The sequence below is a fragment of the Cupressus sempervirens genome, chromosome 9 (assembly GCF_028749045.1).
Source record: "Cupressus sempervirens isolate cs-2001-9-10 chromosome 9, ASM2874904v1, whole genome shotgun sequence".
Taxonomy (NCBI): Eukaryota; Viridiplantae; Streptophyta; class Pinopsida; order Cupressales; family Cupressaceae; genus Cupressus; species Cupressus sempervirens.
The window spans coordinates 286738137-286757795 of NC_143126.1; the positions used below are offsets into that span (position 1 = coordinate 286738137).

Below are 19659 nucleotides of genomic sequence, written 5' to 3' on the forward strand. Positions count from 1 at the left end.
ATTATAACTCTCCTCCAATTTTGAATTTAGAGGATCAGTCTCTCCAAGCTCAACAATTTAGTATTTATCTTCCATAAGGTCCATCTGATGGAAGGGTTTCATCTGAGAAGGCTCCAACTATTCTTACTCCTATTGGTTTCTAGGATCACTACAAATGTACTAATAATGCCATTGTATTGATTATGTTCCAATTGCAAATGAAGGCTTATAAATATGACAAGAGAAGACATGTCTCTACAATTAAACATCACTATTTAACATATTAATAAAATAGTAATATAAATAACCTATGTTCCCCGGGGACGCTTACCCGGCCTAAAACCCCCCGTTTCAAGGACGGAGACATCCCGGGGACGGGGGGACGGGTATGGGACATCCCCCAGCCATCCCCAAATTCCCTTTTTTTGCAGGGGATGTCCCCGAAACTTGGGGACGTGGGGGGGACAAAATGGCCGTCCCCAGTACGAAAAGGGGACGTCTAGCCCTCCCTCGATCGTACTGGGTACGGTCGGTCGTCCCCCTTTTTTGCAAGCTCAAAACATTAAAAAAAAAACTTAAAAAAACATTTGCTGTGTCTTTTTTGGTCGGCTAGTGGGCCCCGCTCCTCCAAAAACCCTAAAATGTATATAACTCAACACATTTAAATTGTTTTAAGTTTTCATTTTATGTTGCAGCCGGCTGAAGTTTTCATTTTGCAAGTAGAGGAGGTAATAGTTTTGCTTCCAAAAGCTTGACCAAGGGTTTGATCTTCTATTTTGTCCACCAAGTAAGTATAAAACTCTTTGGTGCTTTCATCTATCATTTTTTTAATAAATTTGTAGCTTGCAAAGTCTGATTTTTTTTTATTTTTTCATTGTTTCAGCTCATATATCTATTCAATTGCATATTTAAACACAATGAGCAGCAGTGAAAGTACAAGTAGTAGTAGCGAAGAAGAAAATGTAAAAGTTGATGTTGTTAATAGTGACACTAGGCAAAAACCCAATCCTAAAGCTGATTTGTTTAAATGCCCTTCCGACATTATGAAGAATTTTGCAAAGGGTCCTTTCAATAGGAAAAAACCTCTTCTCCAATATGTCACACCTAGGCCAAAAGATAAAAAGAATTCGGGAGGGACTAGGGTGTGGGATTGTCATGTTTGTCTTGATGATTTTAGGGGCAGCTATACAAGAGTGAAGTCACATTTTTTAGGTGTTACATGCCAAGGAGTCAAAGCTTGTCCTAACCTAACCGATGAACAAAAATTAGAATGTCAAAGATTGCACTTAGAGGCTGAAATGGAGAGGCAAAATTTGACAGTAACATCGCCATCCATTCCCTCACAATCATCTAGGCATATTTCATCCGCCATTGGTACTAGTGGCAGCCCTAGTGAGTCTAGAGGGAAGAGAAAGATAAGTAGTAGTGAGAAGGGCTCGGTGGAAAGTATGTTTAATGCACAGGCAAAGGAGAAGTGTGAGGCATCCATTGGTAGATTCTTTGTTGCTAATGGTATCCCATATAATGCAGCCCGTTCCACTTATTATAAACAAATGGTGAAAGATATTATGAGCATGAATTCCTCATTTGTGCCCCCCGGTGAGCATAAGCTACAAACCATTATCCTAGATGAAGAGTACTCAAAGGTTGCTTTATTATTTGAGGATATGAGACGCACTTGGGTTAGGACAGGCTGCTCTATTGTGATGGATGGGTGGACCGATGTTAGACATCGGCCACTCATCAATATCATTGTCACATCCCCTGTTGGCTCTTATTTTTTGAGAGCCATAGATTGCTCAGGAAAGAAGAAGGATGCAGATTTTCAATTCACCATTTTGCGAGTTGCCATAGAGGAGATTGGGCCCTCTAATGTTGTACAAGTTATCACAAATTCTGTACCTGTGTGCAAATCAGCAAGCTTGATGATAGAGGGTGCTTATAGGAACATATTTTGGACCCCTTGTTGTGTTCATTCCTTGAACAATGTATTGAAGGACATAGGGAAGATTGAATGGGTGAAGCAAGCAGTGCTAGAAGCTAGAGAAGTGCAAATGTTATTTGCAACCACCACACTTCACTTGCTCTATTCAGGTCCTTCTCTAAGAAGGAGTTCCTCAAACCAGCCGAGACAAGGTATGTCAATTATAATTATAATTTACTTTTAGTTTGTTTTAAGTTTAAGTTATTTAAAAAAATTATTTATAAGTTTACTTACATATGATGCTTTTTGTTTTAAATTTTAATCATTAATGTTTAAGTTTAATTTTTTAATTTTTAATTGTTGCTATAGGTATTGCACATATTTCATCTTGATGGAGAGGATGATTGAGGTGTATGAGGCCCTTCAATTGATGGTGGTGAATCTCATTCTAAGTCCACTGAAAGAAAAGCGGTGACGCAAAGGATCCTTGATGAGAGTTGGTGGTCCACAATGAAGTAAGTTGTTGGTTTTTAAATTTACTATTAGTCTTTTGCTTGCTGATTTTCCTACTAATAATCTTAAAATTCTTAAAATTATAATTCTAATTTTTTTTTTGTTGGCATTTTGATCTTGCAGATACATTTGCTCTGTCATAGCACCCATTGTTGATGTCATTAGATATGCTGATACTGATGCTCCTAGTTTAGGAGAGATCTATGAGACTATTGACAGCATGTTGGGTAAGATGAAGAGAATTGTTGCGGCAAAGGATCCTACATTGGGCTTTTATGAGGAGCATATTAGACCTATTGTGACGCGGAGGTGGAACATAATGAATACCCCGCTTCATATGGCAGCATTTGCTCTAAATCTCAAATGGTATGCACAGTTGGGTGGAAGGGGCCTCCCATGTGATGATCCTGAGGTTTTGGATGGCTTCACAAAAGCAATTGATAAGATGTATTCAGCTCAAGATGCCTCTACTCTTCGTGCACAGTTCCTTGACTTCACCAACCTTCGTGGCCCAAACTTGGGTAAGCCACAAGCAAGGTTGGATAGAGTTGTTTTGGCACAGAGGGATCCTATTGGATGGTGGACTTCGCATGGGAGAGATACACCTGAGTTAAAGATACTTGCCGATCGCCTCCTTTCACAGGTTGCTAGTTCTTCAGCTGCAGAGAGGAACTGGTCCACATATTCATATATCCACTCTATCAAGAGGAATAGACTTACCTCTAAAAGAGCGGAGAAGCTAGTGACAGTGCATCATGCTCTTCGACTTGCCGATCGCCAGACTCCAGAGTATAGGCAGACACCAGCTTTGCGATGGGATGTTGAGCCTGAGGATGTGGCCCAGATAGATGAGGACGACATAGCACCAGGTTTGATTGGGATTCCATTAGATGAGACTACGCTTCCTGTGGAGGATGACAATGAGCAGGATTCTGATTTTGATGCCATGGATTAGTAGAGGCAAAATAGGAGCAGCAGTCTGCTTCATTTTCTATGTTTTTCTTTTTATGTTGAACATGAACATGATTATGATACATTGATTATATGATACTTTTTACTTTATGGCAGCCTATAGCTTTGGGCATATTTTGATTTTGATTTTCAGATTTATGATTTATCATGCTTATCATTATGAGTCTTATGATATTGACAATGGTTAATAACTTAATGTTCATTGTTCAGTGTTCTCTGATATTGTATTGATATGCATTTTGAGAATTGGATTACTAAAATACTGAATAGTAAAATACTAAAATCGGATATTATTTCATAGATGGCATTCAAATGTTGTATGTTATGGTTCTATAATGTTTAAATGACATGCTTTGTGCTTAGTTTCATATGAATGACATATATATTTACAAATTTCAATGTATATACTATATTTTAAAATTTTTCTATATATATAGCCGTCCCTGCCCCCCCCCCCCATCTCCAAAATTGCCAAAAAAATTTGCCGTCCCGAAAACCCATCCCATCGTCCCCCGTCGTCCCCGTACCGGAAACTTGGGGGAACATAGTAAATAACAATATTATTATATTATTATATAACAATATATAATATATATTATATTATTATATAACAATATATAATATATATTATATTACATATATAATATATATAATATTGATAAGATATTTATCTTAAAGATGATTTAACATCAACAAGGTATCTCATGTTAAAATTAATCCGACAAAAGCTAAAACCTTAACAGCTCCTAAATCTCTCCCTACTCCCTTTGTTGCGGGATCACCTAGACATGTAAATACACCGCCCAGTTTTTCTCAAGATTCCTCTAATCTTTTGTTTGATGATGATCACATTGCAACTCCTGCTTCAAATGTTGGCACTTCTCTACGACATAAATGGTGGGCTAAGATGATTGACAATCGTCATGATGATGAGATCATTGAGGGTAAAACTACCTAGAAGAATAGCAAACCTTTTGACTCTATAAATTTTGCTCTCATGACCAACATTCACAATGTGTATGAACTGCAAACATACATAGAGGCAAAATGATACTTGATTGGGAAGACACTACGAACATTGTATTAAGACGTAAAATCCAAACACAATTGGGGGGGTGATGCATTACTTATGAACAAATATAATTAAATCCAAACTTCTAAAACTGAAAACCAACAATTATAGCAATAGTACGCAACAGTAAGAAACCATTGAGCATAGCACAATGATTTGATGACTAGGGAAACCCTTAATCAAAGGGGAAACCTCAGTGGGGATGGTACACAGATAATGTACTAATATATAAGTTCCTTGTGAAAGGAAGTGACGCCATTAGGAGTCAAATACAATTCGATTAGTACAACACTCCTTGCTAAAGGACATGTCCCTATAGGAGACCTTGAACCCTTATTAGAAGGTTCTAACCCTGTAAAAGGCTAAAAAGAACAAGTAGACCCATTGCCTAAATGCTCCAACAAGTGCAAAAGATAATACTTTCAAGATAACATATCCAATGAACATGATCTGGCTGATCTGCAACTTACTTTCCAAAACAGTTCCATTTAAGTCCATTTAATCATTCAAAATCAGCTTTGCTCTGATCTAATAATTCAGCATCATACACCTCACATACATACATCCAAACAAGGAAAACATCTTTCCTTTATACCCTTTCAATATTGAGGAAAACTCGAGGCAATTTATGAGGTAGTTTGGCTTCCTAGGATGCTTTCCGACATCCATATGTCTCAGGCAGGCCCTTCACGCCTCTTTTGTGACAATCAAGGGGTCCTCAAAATAGCCAAAAATCCATTTTCTATAAGCACACTAAGCATAGTGGCATTCGTTGTCATTTTATCCGTCGGTTGAAGATGGATCCGTGAGTTTGCAGTTTGTTCCTAAAACTGATCGAACTGTTGATATTATCACCAAGTCCCTACTTCCAAATAAGTTTGTTAAATTCAAGGAGCTGCTTGGTGTAGTTGATAAGTTGACCGTAAGGGAGGGTATTTAATTATATCTTCTAGGTTAGATTATTTCTATATTTAATGATCACTTCTAGATATTGTATATATCGTGTATAATAGATTCTTTCTATTATTTCTCTGTTTCTTTTTACAAATGTCTCCTTTGTAAACTCTATAAGAATGTTTGTTCTTAGTAAATGATTCATTTATTTATTTACCAATTACTTCTCATAAACTAATCAACCACATGCACCCAAGTCTCCTAAGTGACTGAAGTTGGGCCTAATTGTTTTGGTTGAACAAAAGTGTTTGAATTTGATTCCTAGTTTACATTCTCAATCTAAATACGATTTCCCTATATTTCAATTGGAAGGCTTTCAACTTCAGATTAAGAGAACTCAAGCAGCAAAGAGTCTAAATATGAAGTCTCCAAGTGTAAAGTTTTTCATGGCTTAAAATTTTGGATCTTTTAAAACTTGTGTCCAAAGAGTCCAAACTTTCTTCTCCAATTCTTCATCTTACAAATTTGCCCAAAAGATCCCTACTTTAATAAGGAATTCTTACAAGGGAGGACCCATGAGCAAGGGAATCCAAGGCAAGGAAAGAGTGAGCCTCCCTACTACCCAAAATTTACCTTCAACGATATTTGTTCAAAGGTTAATATCTAGCAGAAATCTCCAACCAGTGTCAGCTAGCAAAGCTTTGTTCACAATGTTGAGTTTTTGTAGCCCATACCCCATGATAATTGAGTAGGGTAAACTTGTCCAAGCCACTAGTTGGATTCTTTTCTTCTCTCAATACCTGTCATGTCCCCTTATGGCTATTGGCTTAATTTCCACTATTCCTTCTTAGTTATTTTGTCAAACATTTGTCATACATTCAATGCTGAAGATTTATCAATTTGCCAATACTTAAAAACTTAGTTATTGGTGGTTTGGTTACTTATTCTAGGCTTACAATGGTTGACAGCTTTCAATGCTTGGCATACATAAAATAATATCAAATAAACCATATGGTAACAAAGTTTCTATAATCATTATTTTCACATAATGTTTAGGAAATGATAAACAAATGTAAATAGCTAACTTTGAATCTATGTTTTGTCGTTTTTATCAATAATATCTAATTAAAAATATATTTTCCTGGCTTTTTGTACAGATTGAGACATAGATTCTCTAGTCACTTGATAGACATGCCAAGTCCATTGATATAAGTAGGTACTAAATAAATCTCAATCAGTGGACTGGTGGAGGAGACACTCCCTTATTCTTCCCTTGTGCGAGGTGAGAGCCATGTTGCACTAAGTTGAACTTTCACAGCTTGCAAAAGAATGTAACGCCAGGCTTAGTATGCTTATTTATCTATATTGCCTCCAATAGTAAGCAAACTCAGATAACTCCATACACTCAACTCCAGCCATGAAAGGGTTCTTCACAATTGAATGGTGCCACTAATATATGGTAAGGATCATAACAACCACAGCAAACCCAAGTCACAGTAACAACAATTGCATAAACAATGTTATGCATTCTAATAGCCAATCGCACTAAAATTTATAACGGTCTGACTATAGTTCTTGATAGAAATAGAAGCCACACGACCTTATGAGATCCTTCATAATTCACGTTTACTCGAGCCTAAACAATACTTTTAGGTTGGGGGTCCCATGGAGGGGGTCTTGCTTAAAAATAGAGCTGAGGGCATAGAGATTTTATGGGAATATTTAAGGCTTAGTGGTCCTATGAATTTTGAAATGCACTTTAACTTAAAAATTTAAGCCCCTGAAATTTAAGGGGGTTGAACTATGTTTTTGACCTCAATGTAGAGGCTCCTATTTTTGTGGAGAAGCTTCCAAAAAATCTTGTGGGAGTTTGCTTTCTTTTTCATGGGACCTCTTCTCCTTCAAAATAGAAGGTTAAACCCTCCCGCGGGGCCCCCACCCTTAGCTTGAGTACTTTTTTGCCCACAGAAGCAAATTAAACATCTATATTATACGACACCCCACAAGTAATAGATTTTTTAATCCTCCCCTGATCCATGTTGTTCATAGTCCATAGTTCCAAGAATCACGGCGATTCATGCGATTCATGCGATTCGGCGATTCGATTCAAGCCAAACGATTTTTTGTGAATCGGTGAATCGAATCAGCGATAAAGGGTTTATGAAATAAGTTACTCACTAAATTTCAAGGGGTTTTTAAATTTTCCGATTCATGGCCGATTCGATTCCGATTCATGGCCGATTCACGATTTGATTCGGCCTTGCCGATTTCGATCCGATTCCAATTCTTGTTACTTTGGTTCATACCCTCCTCTTATTATCTCACCAATGGAATGGTTGCGACTTTCAAATAGCAATATATTATTATATCAATAATACATTGTATTATTATATTAATAATATATATTATATCATTATATTAAGTATAAAGTATTTTATTATATTCATAATAATTGTATTATTATATTAATAATTCTGCGTATTATTATATTATTTTTCTGGTATTTATGTTATTAAATTATTTATTTTTTATATTTTATTATTAATACTTATAATTAAATCTTCCTTTTAAAGTGGGACACAATCAATAGGGTTTTAAACAAGGGACAAGACAATACCTGACCACAAGAACCTTTTTCTAATTTTATCCATCATTTCAAATACTCCACTAGGAATCTTAAGTGTGACATAAAGCTTTAGATTAAGCTTTTGATTAGCTGAAATTTGTTATCCTAGCAAAGGAAACAAAACTTCTAGGTAGTTCTCATTACTTGGAAATTGTCCAAGAGCTTACTCAAATTTCAAATAATTGAGAGTTGTTCCCAAATAAGAAAAGGGGAGAACTTGAATCTAACACTCCAAGTCCAAGATAGTCAAGATTCTACACAACCTAGACGTCGAGACATTGATGAGACAGATGACATTTTCACTGATATCAATGCTCTAACCTAAAACCTTGGCATAATCCACTAGGGGAATCTTGACGGCCTTGGCTTCAAAAATTGAGGCTTCTCTAAAGATATTGTCATCCACAAGTTGATGATGAATGAAGGGACCAATATTAAGAGCAATGCAAAGACCCCTCAAATGCCCACAATCTCTAGGTGCCCTAAGACTTCTTACTAGAGCAATAGCCATTATTATTGAGAGATTTAGAGACATGGTGTCACCTAGTCTTAAACCAATTTTTGTCAAGAAGAAATCAACAAGGGCATCATTGACAACCATTGTGAATCTAGGGGTGGATATACATAGCATTATCAAGTCTCTAAATTTACAGCAAAAACCCAACTTAGCGAGATATTTTTCCAATAGTCTCCAAGAGCCCCTATATTAGCACTTATTCTTATCAATTTTCAAAACAATTCCAACTATTGATAAGTAGGAGATAATTTCCACAGCAAGTCAAACTGTGATATTACTATTAGGATTTAACTGTGTGATTCTCGAGTCAAACTCATTGACCCATGTTTCATGAGTAGTGATTCAACATGAATCCATCTCTCATGAGAATAAATGGAACACTCAGCACTCATTGGATCTAGGTGATGCTCACAAGGGTGAAGCACTGGGACTTCCCAGGAGGTCACCCATCCCAGTATTACTCCAGCCTGAGCGCGCTTAGAGTTTGACTCGAGAATCACACAATTAAATCCTGATAGTAATATCACAATTCCAACTATGTTAGAATTATCTATAAGATGAATAGCTTGATGGATAGCAATTATCTTGTCTGTGATTTCCAAATTGTCTACATTTTTTACATGCTTCCAATTGTTTTCTAGATATTGGGGATGTCTAGGGGGTGTCCCAAACCCATACCATCTTATGACGTCTTAAAAATAGGGAAGTGTCAAAACATCTCGAGGACGTGCTCCTAGGTTGCTTTCAAATGCTGCCAAAAAATCATTTAATCAGCTCAAAATTCATTAAAATTGCCTATAAATGGATCAGATGTTGTCAAAATGTCTTAAGAATGAGAGTTGAAAGGTGAAATTATAAAAAAATGATGTAATTTTGTGTTTCAAACTGTGGGTCTCCACTAACAAGCAAGTTCTACCATATAACTCATGTTTTTGACAAGTTTTCAATTATTGACTTATTAATCTTCTAGAAAAACTTGTCCCGAAATTAACAAAACAAGTTGCTTGGGAAAAGATTTTCCTCATGGAAAATAGCTACTTTACCCTGCATTTTCGGGACAGGGGAATGGGTTTCTAGAACAGATTTGTTTTAGCCATTTTTGGGATGGCCATACAAAATATAGGAAAAATTTCAAATACATAGGGAAATATCAAATATTCATATGATAAGATTGACAAATCTAATATTATTCATCCATTATACATGCAATTTGAGTTGAATTGAGAATTTAAATTCGTTGAAATTCATATATATTATATAACTTAAAAGTCAATAGTTAATTGATTTTACATACAAGTTCTTTATTTCGAAACACAGTTAAATAAAGTTATGCACTTCTTGATCCCTAAGAGGCCCATGCCTAAATAAGGGCAGTTTGGAAGTTTCACACATACAATTGTGTCTCATGAATAAGCCTCTAGGATTTTAGAAGCCAGCTCTTCATTTTTATGGAATTGGAAAGGTGAAAAAAGGGTTCTCAAAATGGAAGCTAAACTATGGGGTGATGTGCCAATGCAAGGCTTTTAGAACACTTCAAAACCTTTCAAACCATCTTTTGCAGTATTTTAAAACTTTTCAAGCTATGGAGATATTAACTTTCTAAAGGAAGACACGATGTACCAAAAACCCTTCATTGTTAGAAAGAAGCTTAGAAGAACAAAACACATGATGTGGCAAGAACATAAAGTGTAATATTCAAATCCTAGTCGTGGATAGCGCCTGTAGGGGTCAGATGAAGGTACATTATTCCCTATATTTACAATAGTTGCCCAATTTGGAATTTGTGTTACAAATGGTACAATTCATCATCTATTTTGGAGAAAAATGAAATAGTCTTTATTTAGTTAATTTCCCAAATCATTTGATTATCTAGCATATCACTCTTAAAAGCAAATAAATTCAAATAGTTTATTAAGTTTTCCTACCTTGAATAAATAAAATTAATACTTTATTTCTTTTTTCTATGCATTTTATAGCATACCTTATCTTTACAACTCATTAATCCACGTGATTTATAGGCCTCACCCCTTCTCAAATTTTCTCAATCAGTGATTTTCCCATTAATTTTCACAATAGAACACCTTAAAACTCATTTTCCTCCTTGCACTTTTGAGCACCAACACTATAGTCAAATTATGCATTTTACATCTTACCTTATCTTTGCACCTCATTAATCAGTGTGAATTATAGGCCTCACCAAATCCTATCATTTAATTTCCACTATTGAACACCTTCACACTCATTTTTCTCCTCGCACTTTTGAGCACCTACACTATAGTCAAATTATTAAGCGTTTTCAATCAAGAGTTAGCAACTATCGAGCATCCATCCTTCATAATATTATGCAATCATAGTTATGTTAGTTTGAAGAACAATGCACATATCAATGCATTCAAGCAATTCTCAAATACGGGAGTCCCTTTAGGTCTTTGTGCTAAAGAGTGGTTTAGCAATTGATTTATGCGCAAATCTTGGGCATCATTTCCTAATTGTGTGAAGTGTAAGTTAAGATCATGCATTGTGTTTATTTCCTTCTTGTGATTCATATTTTCATACATTCAAACTACAAACAAAATCCAAGATGACTAAGGTAAAACTAAGGCCTCAATAAAGTTGAAGAAAGACTAAAGTTGAACAACTACAAATAGAAGCTTCGAACATTACTAGAGACAGTTCACAATGGGATATAGAAGGAAGTTGATTTCAACACGCTTTTAAAAAAATTCTCTTTATTGAATTTTATGTCCAATGAGTGCCTTTTTGGCCCTAGAGGTAGTGAACCAAATGTTTTTTACTCAACTCTTTTATAATCTAGACTTTTGAGATTCTTTGGAAAGCTAAGTTCTATCCTTTCTTTCCGAATGTATATATTTCTGTTTTGTTGGACATGGGAGAGGGGCACAATGGATCCTCTCAATAACAAAACAATGAAACAATAATTTAATTATTCTATTATATTCAATAAATTAATATTATTATCTATAACTAAATATTGTATCTAAATTATATATTTTATAGCATGTTTTTTAATTATAAATTTAAAATAGAATATGATCTAAAAGATATAATTTGAATGTTTACATATCATTTGTCCATAATTACTATATTCAAATATTAATTGTTATTTTGACATGTAGTCAAAATAAAAGAGATTTTTGTAACATGCACCATTACGACCTACAATCTTGTTCACTCTAAATAAGCAATTAATTTTCATAGAAGCATATATATTGTTGCATATTGTCAAGAGCAGTCCTAATTATAAACACAATTGTAACTTAAGAACCATGAAAAGAATGTTTTTTTTCGATCAATTAATGAGCTAATCAAGAATTAGATTACGCATCTAGCAGCATCCTCGAAAACCCCTCCAAATGGTTTCCTGAAATTGAATTTTGATGGTATGACAAGAAGGAATCCCTATTTGGTTCGTGTAGAAGTTCTAATTCAGTCCCTCTCTAGGTAAATTTTATTTTCAAGGGACTCCTCATTTCGGAGGATAGGGACTAACAACAAGCCAAGGTAGAGTTAGTGTGGGAGTGTCTTCAAATGGGGGCCTTGTTGGGCTGTATGAAGTTGATTGTAGAAGCTAATTCACGAGTGATAGTTACAAGCTTATTTAAAAAGTGAGCACAATAGATAAATAATTCTCATTCAAAATAATTTGCATAATTCCTGAAGAATTACTATATATGATTATCCAATTGTTTATTTGTATATATATATATATATATATCGATTGCTGATACAGATATAATATAATGTAGGAAACATATTAACAGATTATATGAATATTTGTACTATATGAGCATTGTGTTTGGCTATGATAAAGGGATTAAGGGAATTGCAAGTAGTAGAGCATGACAAGGTCACCTTCTAAGCACACCACCTCATGGTATATGGCAGGCAAATCCCATGAGGCCAAAGGGGCACTAGGGACTTCTTAAACCTAGAGCTTATGCATCTTCGCCAGTCTTTAGGTTAAATGGGTATTCTCATAAGAAAATCACCAAGGCTCTCAACCAAGCCAAGTCCTTTTATCTCTCGTGTCAGCCCTCAACCCTCCTTGAACCCACCTCCCTTGATTGCCACCCTTCCTTTTGTTGATGGCATCTCCCAAAAGATTGCCAAAAACTTATCTAGATAGATAGATAGCTTCTTTGTTCTATTAATCTTTAGTTATGTGTGTGCTTGTATGTTTTAGTCTCTTCTCAATCATTTGCTTTATTTTTTTGTAGTTTTTTCTTTTTTTTTCCTTTATGTCTTTTTTTGACAAATTTGTTTTTTGTGCCTCCCTTCTCACTCCCTTTTATTGCTTTTTAGTGAGGCTTAGTCTGTATAATTTTATTCTTGCATTCTCTCACCCTGATGATGAATCACAGAGTCTAATCCGAAACGTTAATGCTAATAAAACTTACACAATCGAATCCAGAAATCAAATTACACTTAAACTACATTACCAAGCTCAAAGATGATACTTCAATGTGTCATAAATCAACCCAACACAACTACCAAAAAAGTATAAGGCAATGTGGAATTAAGTTAAGACATTTTGTCAAACAATTACCCTGAATTTGGATGATTAAGATTTTACCACAAATAATAAGTTTCTGTTGTGAATTCAAGAATGGGTCCTTCGATAAAGATCTAATCTATATTCTCAATCTCCCTTAGAAGCGTCCCAAACTGTCAATCATGGTTTTTCTATCCATTCTACAAAACATTCCAAAAAGGAGAATCGTAAAATCACATTCAATGCAAATGACATAAAACATTCAACTTAGGATGGTTTTTTTCTAATCATGTTTTGAATCAGAATATCATAAATATATAACAAATATAGCAAGAACACAAGAACATCGGAGATACCCTAGGAAGACACTTATAATCAAGGGAAAAGCCCAAGCACACCAAAAGATCTATTTTATTTTAAGTTACTTAATTTGTTGGTATAGCTTGTCGGACCAACAGAAGTACGAACCAGTACCTGGTCCCAATCTAGTTAGTTTGCTGGTCAAAGTAAGGTTCAAAATCTTGGGCCCCAGTTCATACCGCCATCACAGACGAATGTACCTAGGCAGACCATGCTGCTACAAGACAAACTTCCGACGGTAAAGTAGGACTTGCAAACGTCACTTCAATGACTTTTTTTTGCAAAATTTATAAAATTTCACATCCTTAACCCTAAAAGGTGGATATGAAAGGCTTATGTTGGCTTCGCATTCTCATTTGTGGTTTCCACAAAGGTTATTTTGACTTAAGTAACAACAAATAAGTGGTTGAGCAAGAGTTTGGATGTGCAAGGAGGAGTGAAAAGATTGGTTTGTGAGCCTTTTTCAAAAGTTTGTCCCTCATTCCTAGGCCTTTGCAATCTTACAATGAACAAAAGAGGTAAGTTCTTGTTCCATTTTCTTTTCATTTTTTGTTAAGCTTTTTATTTTTTTCATTTCACTTTCATTGTCCACAAGATCAAGCCATTTTTTTTCCAAAAAAAAATCATTCTCTTGCTTTCAAGTTTTATATTGAATATGTATACAATTTCTTGCCATAAGAAAAGGAACTAGAATGGTATCTACCTCTTCCTCGGTCGGTAATACCGAACAAAGAATAGAACAATTCAATTCTCCTTTGTGTAAGTATGTGGACATTATAAGACCCCTTCCAAGAGGTGGTGCATTCCATTGGAAATGTCAAGGTTGTGATGTAGAAAGGAATAGTTCATGTTTTCATGTGGTAGGCCATTTGTGTGGATACCCTAGAAGACGAGTTAATACCAACTTCAATAGTATTAAAATATATTCAAGAACGTGAAGAAGCAGAAGAGAGAGAAGACCCTAGGCAAAATACAAGGGATGTCACTAGCAATAAAAGTAAAAAAAACAAAGGCAATGCAACCCCCACAGATGTTGTGATAGAAGACCACCCCTTTTATACTACCTTAGCTGCCCTTGAATTTGAAAATGACACACCCGTTACACACAAAAGAAAGGGACTACTGGAAATTGCAATTCAATATCAGAGTCAGTAAATTGTCAACATTGATGTGGCAAGATGATTGTATGTAAATGGGTTGTCTTTTAATGTTGTTCGCTCTCCATATTGGAAGAAGACATTGTAAAGTGCCAATGAAGCTCCAAGCAGGTACAAGAGCCCCAGTTTTGAGAGAGTACGAACCACCTTGTTAGATCAAGAGGTCAAGTTGATTGATGATCAATTAAAGCCCATTGAGGATTCATGGATCGAGACAAAGATATCAATAATTATAGATGGCTAGAAAGATGCTAGAAATTGTCCCTTGATCAATGTCTTGGCAATGTCCCCTAAAGGGGCAATGTTTTTGAAACTGGTGGATTGTGAGGGGAAAATAAAAGATGGGCTATTTATTGCTAATATTCTCATCTCTACCATTGAAGAAGTGGGTGCTAAAAACGTTGTCCAAGTCATAACAGACAATGCAAAGAATTGTAGAGTTGGTTTATTGGTTGATGAGAGATATCAGCATTTTTTTGGACATCTTATGTGCTCCATTCACTCACACTTATGCCACTAAAAAATGGGAACAAAATTGAGTGGATCGAGGAGGTAGGTATATGAAGAGGCTAAGTACATCCAAATGTTCATCACAAATGCCCACATGACTCAAGGGATATTCCAAATGTTCTCACATTTGGAGTTGCTAAAGGTAAGTGAACTTGAGCTTAAGTTAGTAATTTAATTTTTTTTTAAATAATATCTTCCAATTTCTGATTTTCATTTTTTTATTATATAATGTGTATTCTTTTCTAAAGTATGTAACTAATAGTTGTAATATTTTGCTCTAATTTATGTTACAAGTTGCTAAGACTTGTTTTGCATCAAATTTCATTGTCTTGAGACGACTGTGCAAGCAAAAGTGGCACTTGCCAATATGTTAATCAGCAACAATTGGGCTATATGGAGGCAACACAACAATGAGGGCATCCAAAATAAAGAAAAGGATATTGGATGACTTATGGTGTGAACGTGTGAAATATCTCATTAAGTTCACCAAGCCCATTATTAGCGTGCTTAGGTACACTAACATGGATAGGCCTTGCTTTGGAGAGATCTATGATGGCATAGACTCAATGCTTGAGAAGATCAAGCAAATTGTAAATGAAAAAGAGAAAAAGAGCAAGATCCCCAAGAGACCTTCTTCAAACAACTGCAAGCAATTGTTGTAAGATGAAGGAACAAAATGACCACTCCTCTACAATTGCTTGCCTATGCATTGATGCCCAAATACAATAGCACCCGATATACTAATCTACCAAGAAGCCTACTACCCCATAGAGATTTAGAAGTGCCTAATGTATACAAAACAGCATATGAAAGACTCTTTCCTGATTATGATATATGAGATTTGATTACGGATGAATTCATAGAGTTTGTGAATGCAAGAGGTCTAAGTAATGATACTCTTCGTCATCGGTTTAGGAAGGACGCTTATAGTTGGCCGTACCTCCATAGCCAAAGATTCCAAATATTGCAGCCACTTGCAATCAAAATTATATCACAAGTAAGTTTGATTTTTTAAAATTTAGCTTATGTTCTCTTCATGACTAGCAAATAACTTTTATTTTATAAGATTAATAATTTTATTTTAATTGTTTACCTTGTCTTGTCCTCATAGGTTGCTAGTTCATCTACATTAGAAAGAAATTGGAGCACATAATCTTTCATCCACTTAGTAAAGTGCAATAGGTTGCAATCAAAAAGAGCAGAGAACTTGGTTTTTGTACATTACAACTTGTGTCTCATCTGACACAAGTAATGAATACAAAGAAGGGGAGACGAAGAGGTGGGATGTAAGAATTGGAGGCTTCCACTTCTGACTTGCACTTGATGAATTTGAAGATTTTGACACCAATACTAGCATTGCTGCTACTGATCCCATTGGCCTTAGCTCTATTGCTGAGTCAACTAATACCAAAAAAGAAGAAGAAGATGAAGATGAAGATTAAAATATTAATAAATGTTTAATCCATTAGTTGAATTTGAAACATTGATACTTGAACTTGATGTTGTGATTTAATTTTAATGTTTTGAATCTTTGATGTTGAACTTGAAGTATATGATGGTAAGATCACAATTCGTGATGCTATGATTACAAGTTGGATACACGATACCAACATATATATGGTGCCAAGTCATTATTGGAATTACCAGGGAACAGTAGGTAAGGAAATGAACTGTCACAAAAAGTAATCACAAACTGAGAACTGAAGAAGGTTGAGCAAGGAAGACAGATGACTGCAGAGCTTTGACGGAAGCAACAGAGCAAGTCAAAGGAACTTAAAATGAAGCAAAATGCATGTACCAAGATTAAAGATGATATTTAAATGTTCTCCGAGCATACAGTTATAAATACAGTCAGAAATCGCCTCAAACAAGTTCCTCAAAGAAATTAGGAAAGGTAGAATTTTATTGAAGCATTGTGTCAAAGCCAAAAAGTTCACCTGAAATCAGCCAATTAAAATAGTACTACAAATAAATTGTTGTACTATATTCAAAGATACGTTCTGATCAAATGAAAAACCCAAATCAAGTCTATCTCTATTTTCCCTAAGGAAACTCCCAAAGCCCAAATTTGTAATACACCCTGTAAAATGTTTGTAAAGGATCAATGGGGTCCCCAACCTCTGTAAACCTATCACACAAAACACATTCAAAGATTGCAAGTGGCAGCAATTAGTCAGCACCACTAAAGCTCTGTCAAATGTAGCTCAACCACAGCCATGGCAAATTTTTCAATGTCTCAGTTTGTTGAACTTCTCTGATAGAAAGATGTGAGGAGATTCATGTGGCAGTCGTGCGTTTTTCAAGAGGTATATAGCATATCAGTCATGGCAAATCTTTGCAGCCCCTTCTACTGCTTGATCTTTGAGTTGGATTTCAGTTTGGCATAAATTAAGGGACTGCAAATGGGTGAATTAGAAACAGTTGACAGGACCAAGTTGATAATGATGTAATATGCTGAATTATTAAAATCAACAAGACTTTTTTTTTTACACAGATCTCTAGTTTTGCCTGGGTGCTTCTACACCAAACACTGGGGTAAATGAAACATAGTGAACTCCAGCTGATACAGTACACAATATGTCTTCAAAAGATTAGCCACATCTACCAACCTCAGATCCACACATCCAAGTTGAATCCTCCACCATTCTACATCTCCATGTTCCCAAGTAGTACTCACATTCATTTTCTTATGTCCTTTTGGTCACCCTTGAAGCAATCGCGACCAAACTTTTCTATTGTTCCTTCTCCAATAACTGCAGTTCCAATCTGATGCAGCTAAAATTGGATCAGCCCTCCACTCATATGGATGTCCCTCATAAAATAGACAAGGGTAGAAATATTTAGTTTCCAATCTGGTATAGCTGAAATTGGATCAGCCCGACCCTCATGTGGCTGTCCCTCCTAAAATGGATAGGGGTGGAAAGGTTTGAAGATTGGGAAGATGTTGACCCTGTCAAGCAACTCAATTTCATATGCATTAGCTCAAAACCTTGTGTAGAACATTTTGCAAAGTGCAATTTACTTACACTTCATCTCATTGTATGGTCCCTATGGGAATCTCTCTTTTCTTAAATAAGCCAAAACTAAATCACCCACTTGAAACTCTTGTTCCTTCTATTCATGATAAGCATTGTGCCTATAGATTGTACTCTTTTCTATATTCTCCTCTAGATGATGATGAGTTCCTTGCAGATATTCTTCATAATCATCTTGGTGACCAGTCTTGGATCACATAAACCTACTGTTTGGAAAAGGTTCTTCATGGTACTTCAGTTTACTCAGTTGTTGTACCAATGTAAGCAAACTCAGCCTGTGCAAGTGCTAATTCCCACTGTTTTAGTTTACACCAATCAAACATTTCAGCATGTTACCAGGGCTCCAATTCACAAATTTGACATTGCCTATCTTGTTTCTGGAGCTGGTTGAGTTGACTTAAATCTGTTTTAAGAGTTGATTTATGACTATTTTGATGAAAATTTGCTTGCAAAAAATTGAACTGTCATCTTTGATTATGGTGAATGTAGTTTGCTTCATTTTAAGTTCTGCCGCACTATTTTTTACATCATTCGCATTGAATGTGGTTTAGGCCTCCAATTATCTAGCTGTCATTGAATTGATCCCCAATTCTTGAATGTATCAACCTATCTCTTTCTTTGGAGTGTTAAATAGTGTAGGTTTGGGCAATAGGCTCTCTTGCATGGGATCAGTTCAAGCTTCCCTCATTAAGATTGCAGCATAGATCCTCCTCCTGTGACTTGCCTTAAAAATCAGCTTCTTAAGATTGACTTCTATGAAAAACTTTTGCCATCACCAGCATGGACCCCCCAACTTGGTTGAGCTAATTCCTGAGTTAGAGAAACATTGAAATTCTCTGGATTAGACCTTCCATTTTTGCCAATTTTAAGGCCAAATTAACAGAGGTAAAGGATTCACTTCTGAGCAGAAATTATACAGGTGCAAAGAATGTGATTTTCTGTGAAAGCTCAGATAAGGGATTTGTGGGGGCTAAAGAATATCCAATTCAAAGGTTCACTGACCAGCGCCGAGGTTGTGATACAATGCAGGGAGAGACGGGTGATGAACTCCCACATAGAGGAGCTTGCCTCTTGTTGCCATAATCTGGCCATGTACATAAACGGGCTTATAGTAATATTGAGGGACAACTGCTTGGAGGTGTCAAACTTGTTCACTTTGCCAGATTTAACCAAAAATAGTGTTACTAATGCTAAGAAGCAATTTTCTTAGAGTCCAACAGCCAAGTGGCATCTAGCACAGAGACTAAGAGATCTGGCAAGGAGGTTAGCAGCAGGGATGTCACAACAGGTCCTACAGATCCAGGTCAATATTGTTTTTGAAGATAGTTTGGTTATGGAAGCATTTTTTGGTTGTTTGAATGCATCCCAAGGCGACCTTTTTGAAGATAGTTTGGTTATGGAAGCATTTTTTGGTTGTTTGAATGCATCCCAAGGCGACCAAATGATGTGGAAAGTAGATTTTTGTCTTTAGTAGGGTTGGTTCCAGTTGGAACAACATTTTTTTATTGGTAGCTGGTAGCCTCCACAGCTTTTTCTTAGATTCCAGATAATCCAAAAAAAAAAATTGTTAACATTTATATATTTTAA

General features: G+C 35.7%; 2 protein-coding genes across 2 annotated transcripts in view; one reads left to right on the forward strand and one right to left on the reverse strand.

Annotated features, from left to right (window-relative positions):
• The window catches only part of LOC149538553 (Galactose oxidase/kelch repeat superfamily protein), a 52204-nt gene that overhangs the window by 22336 nt on the left and 10209 nt on the right, over positions 1-19659 (reverse strand). The gene's annotated exons all lie outside the window — the stretch shown is intronic.
• On the forward strand, positions 2386-3371 carry LOC149538554 (uncharacterized). Its single transcript, XM_089800207.1, has 2 exons — positions 2386-2418; positions 2540-3371. The coding sequence occupies exons 1-2, from the start codon at positions 2414-2416 to the stop codon at positions 3369-3371; spliced, it is 837 nt and encodes a 278-aa protein (XP_089656333.1). The 5' UTR covers positions 2386-2413.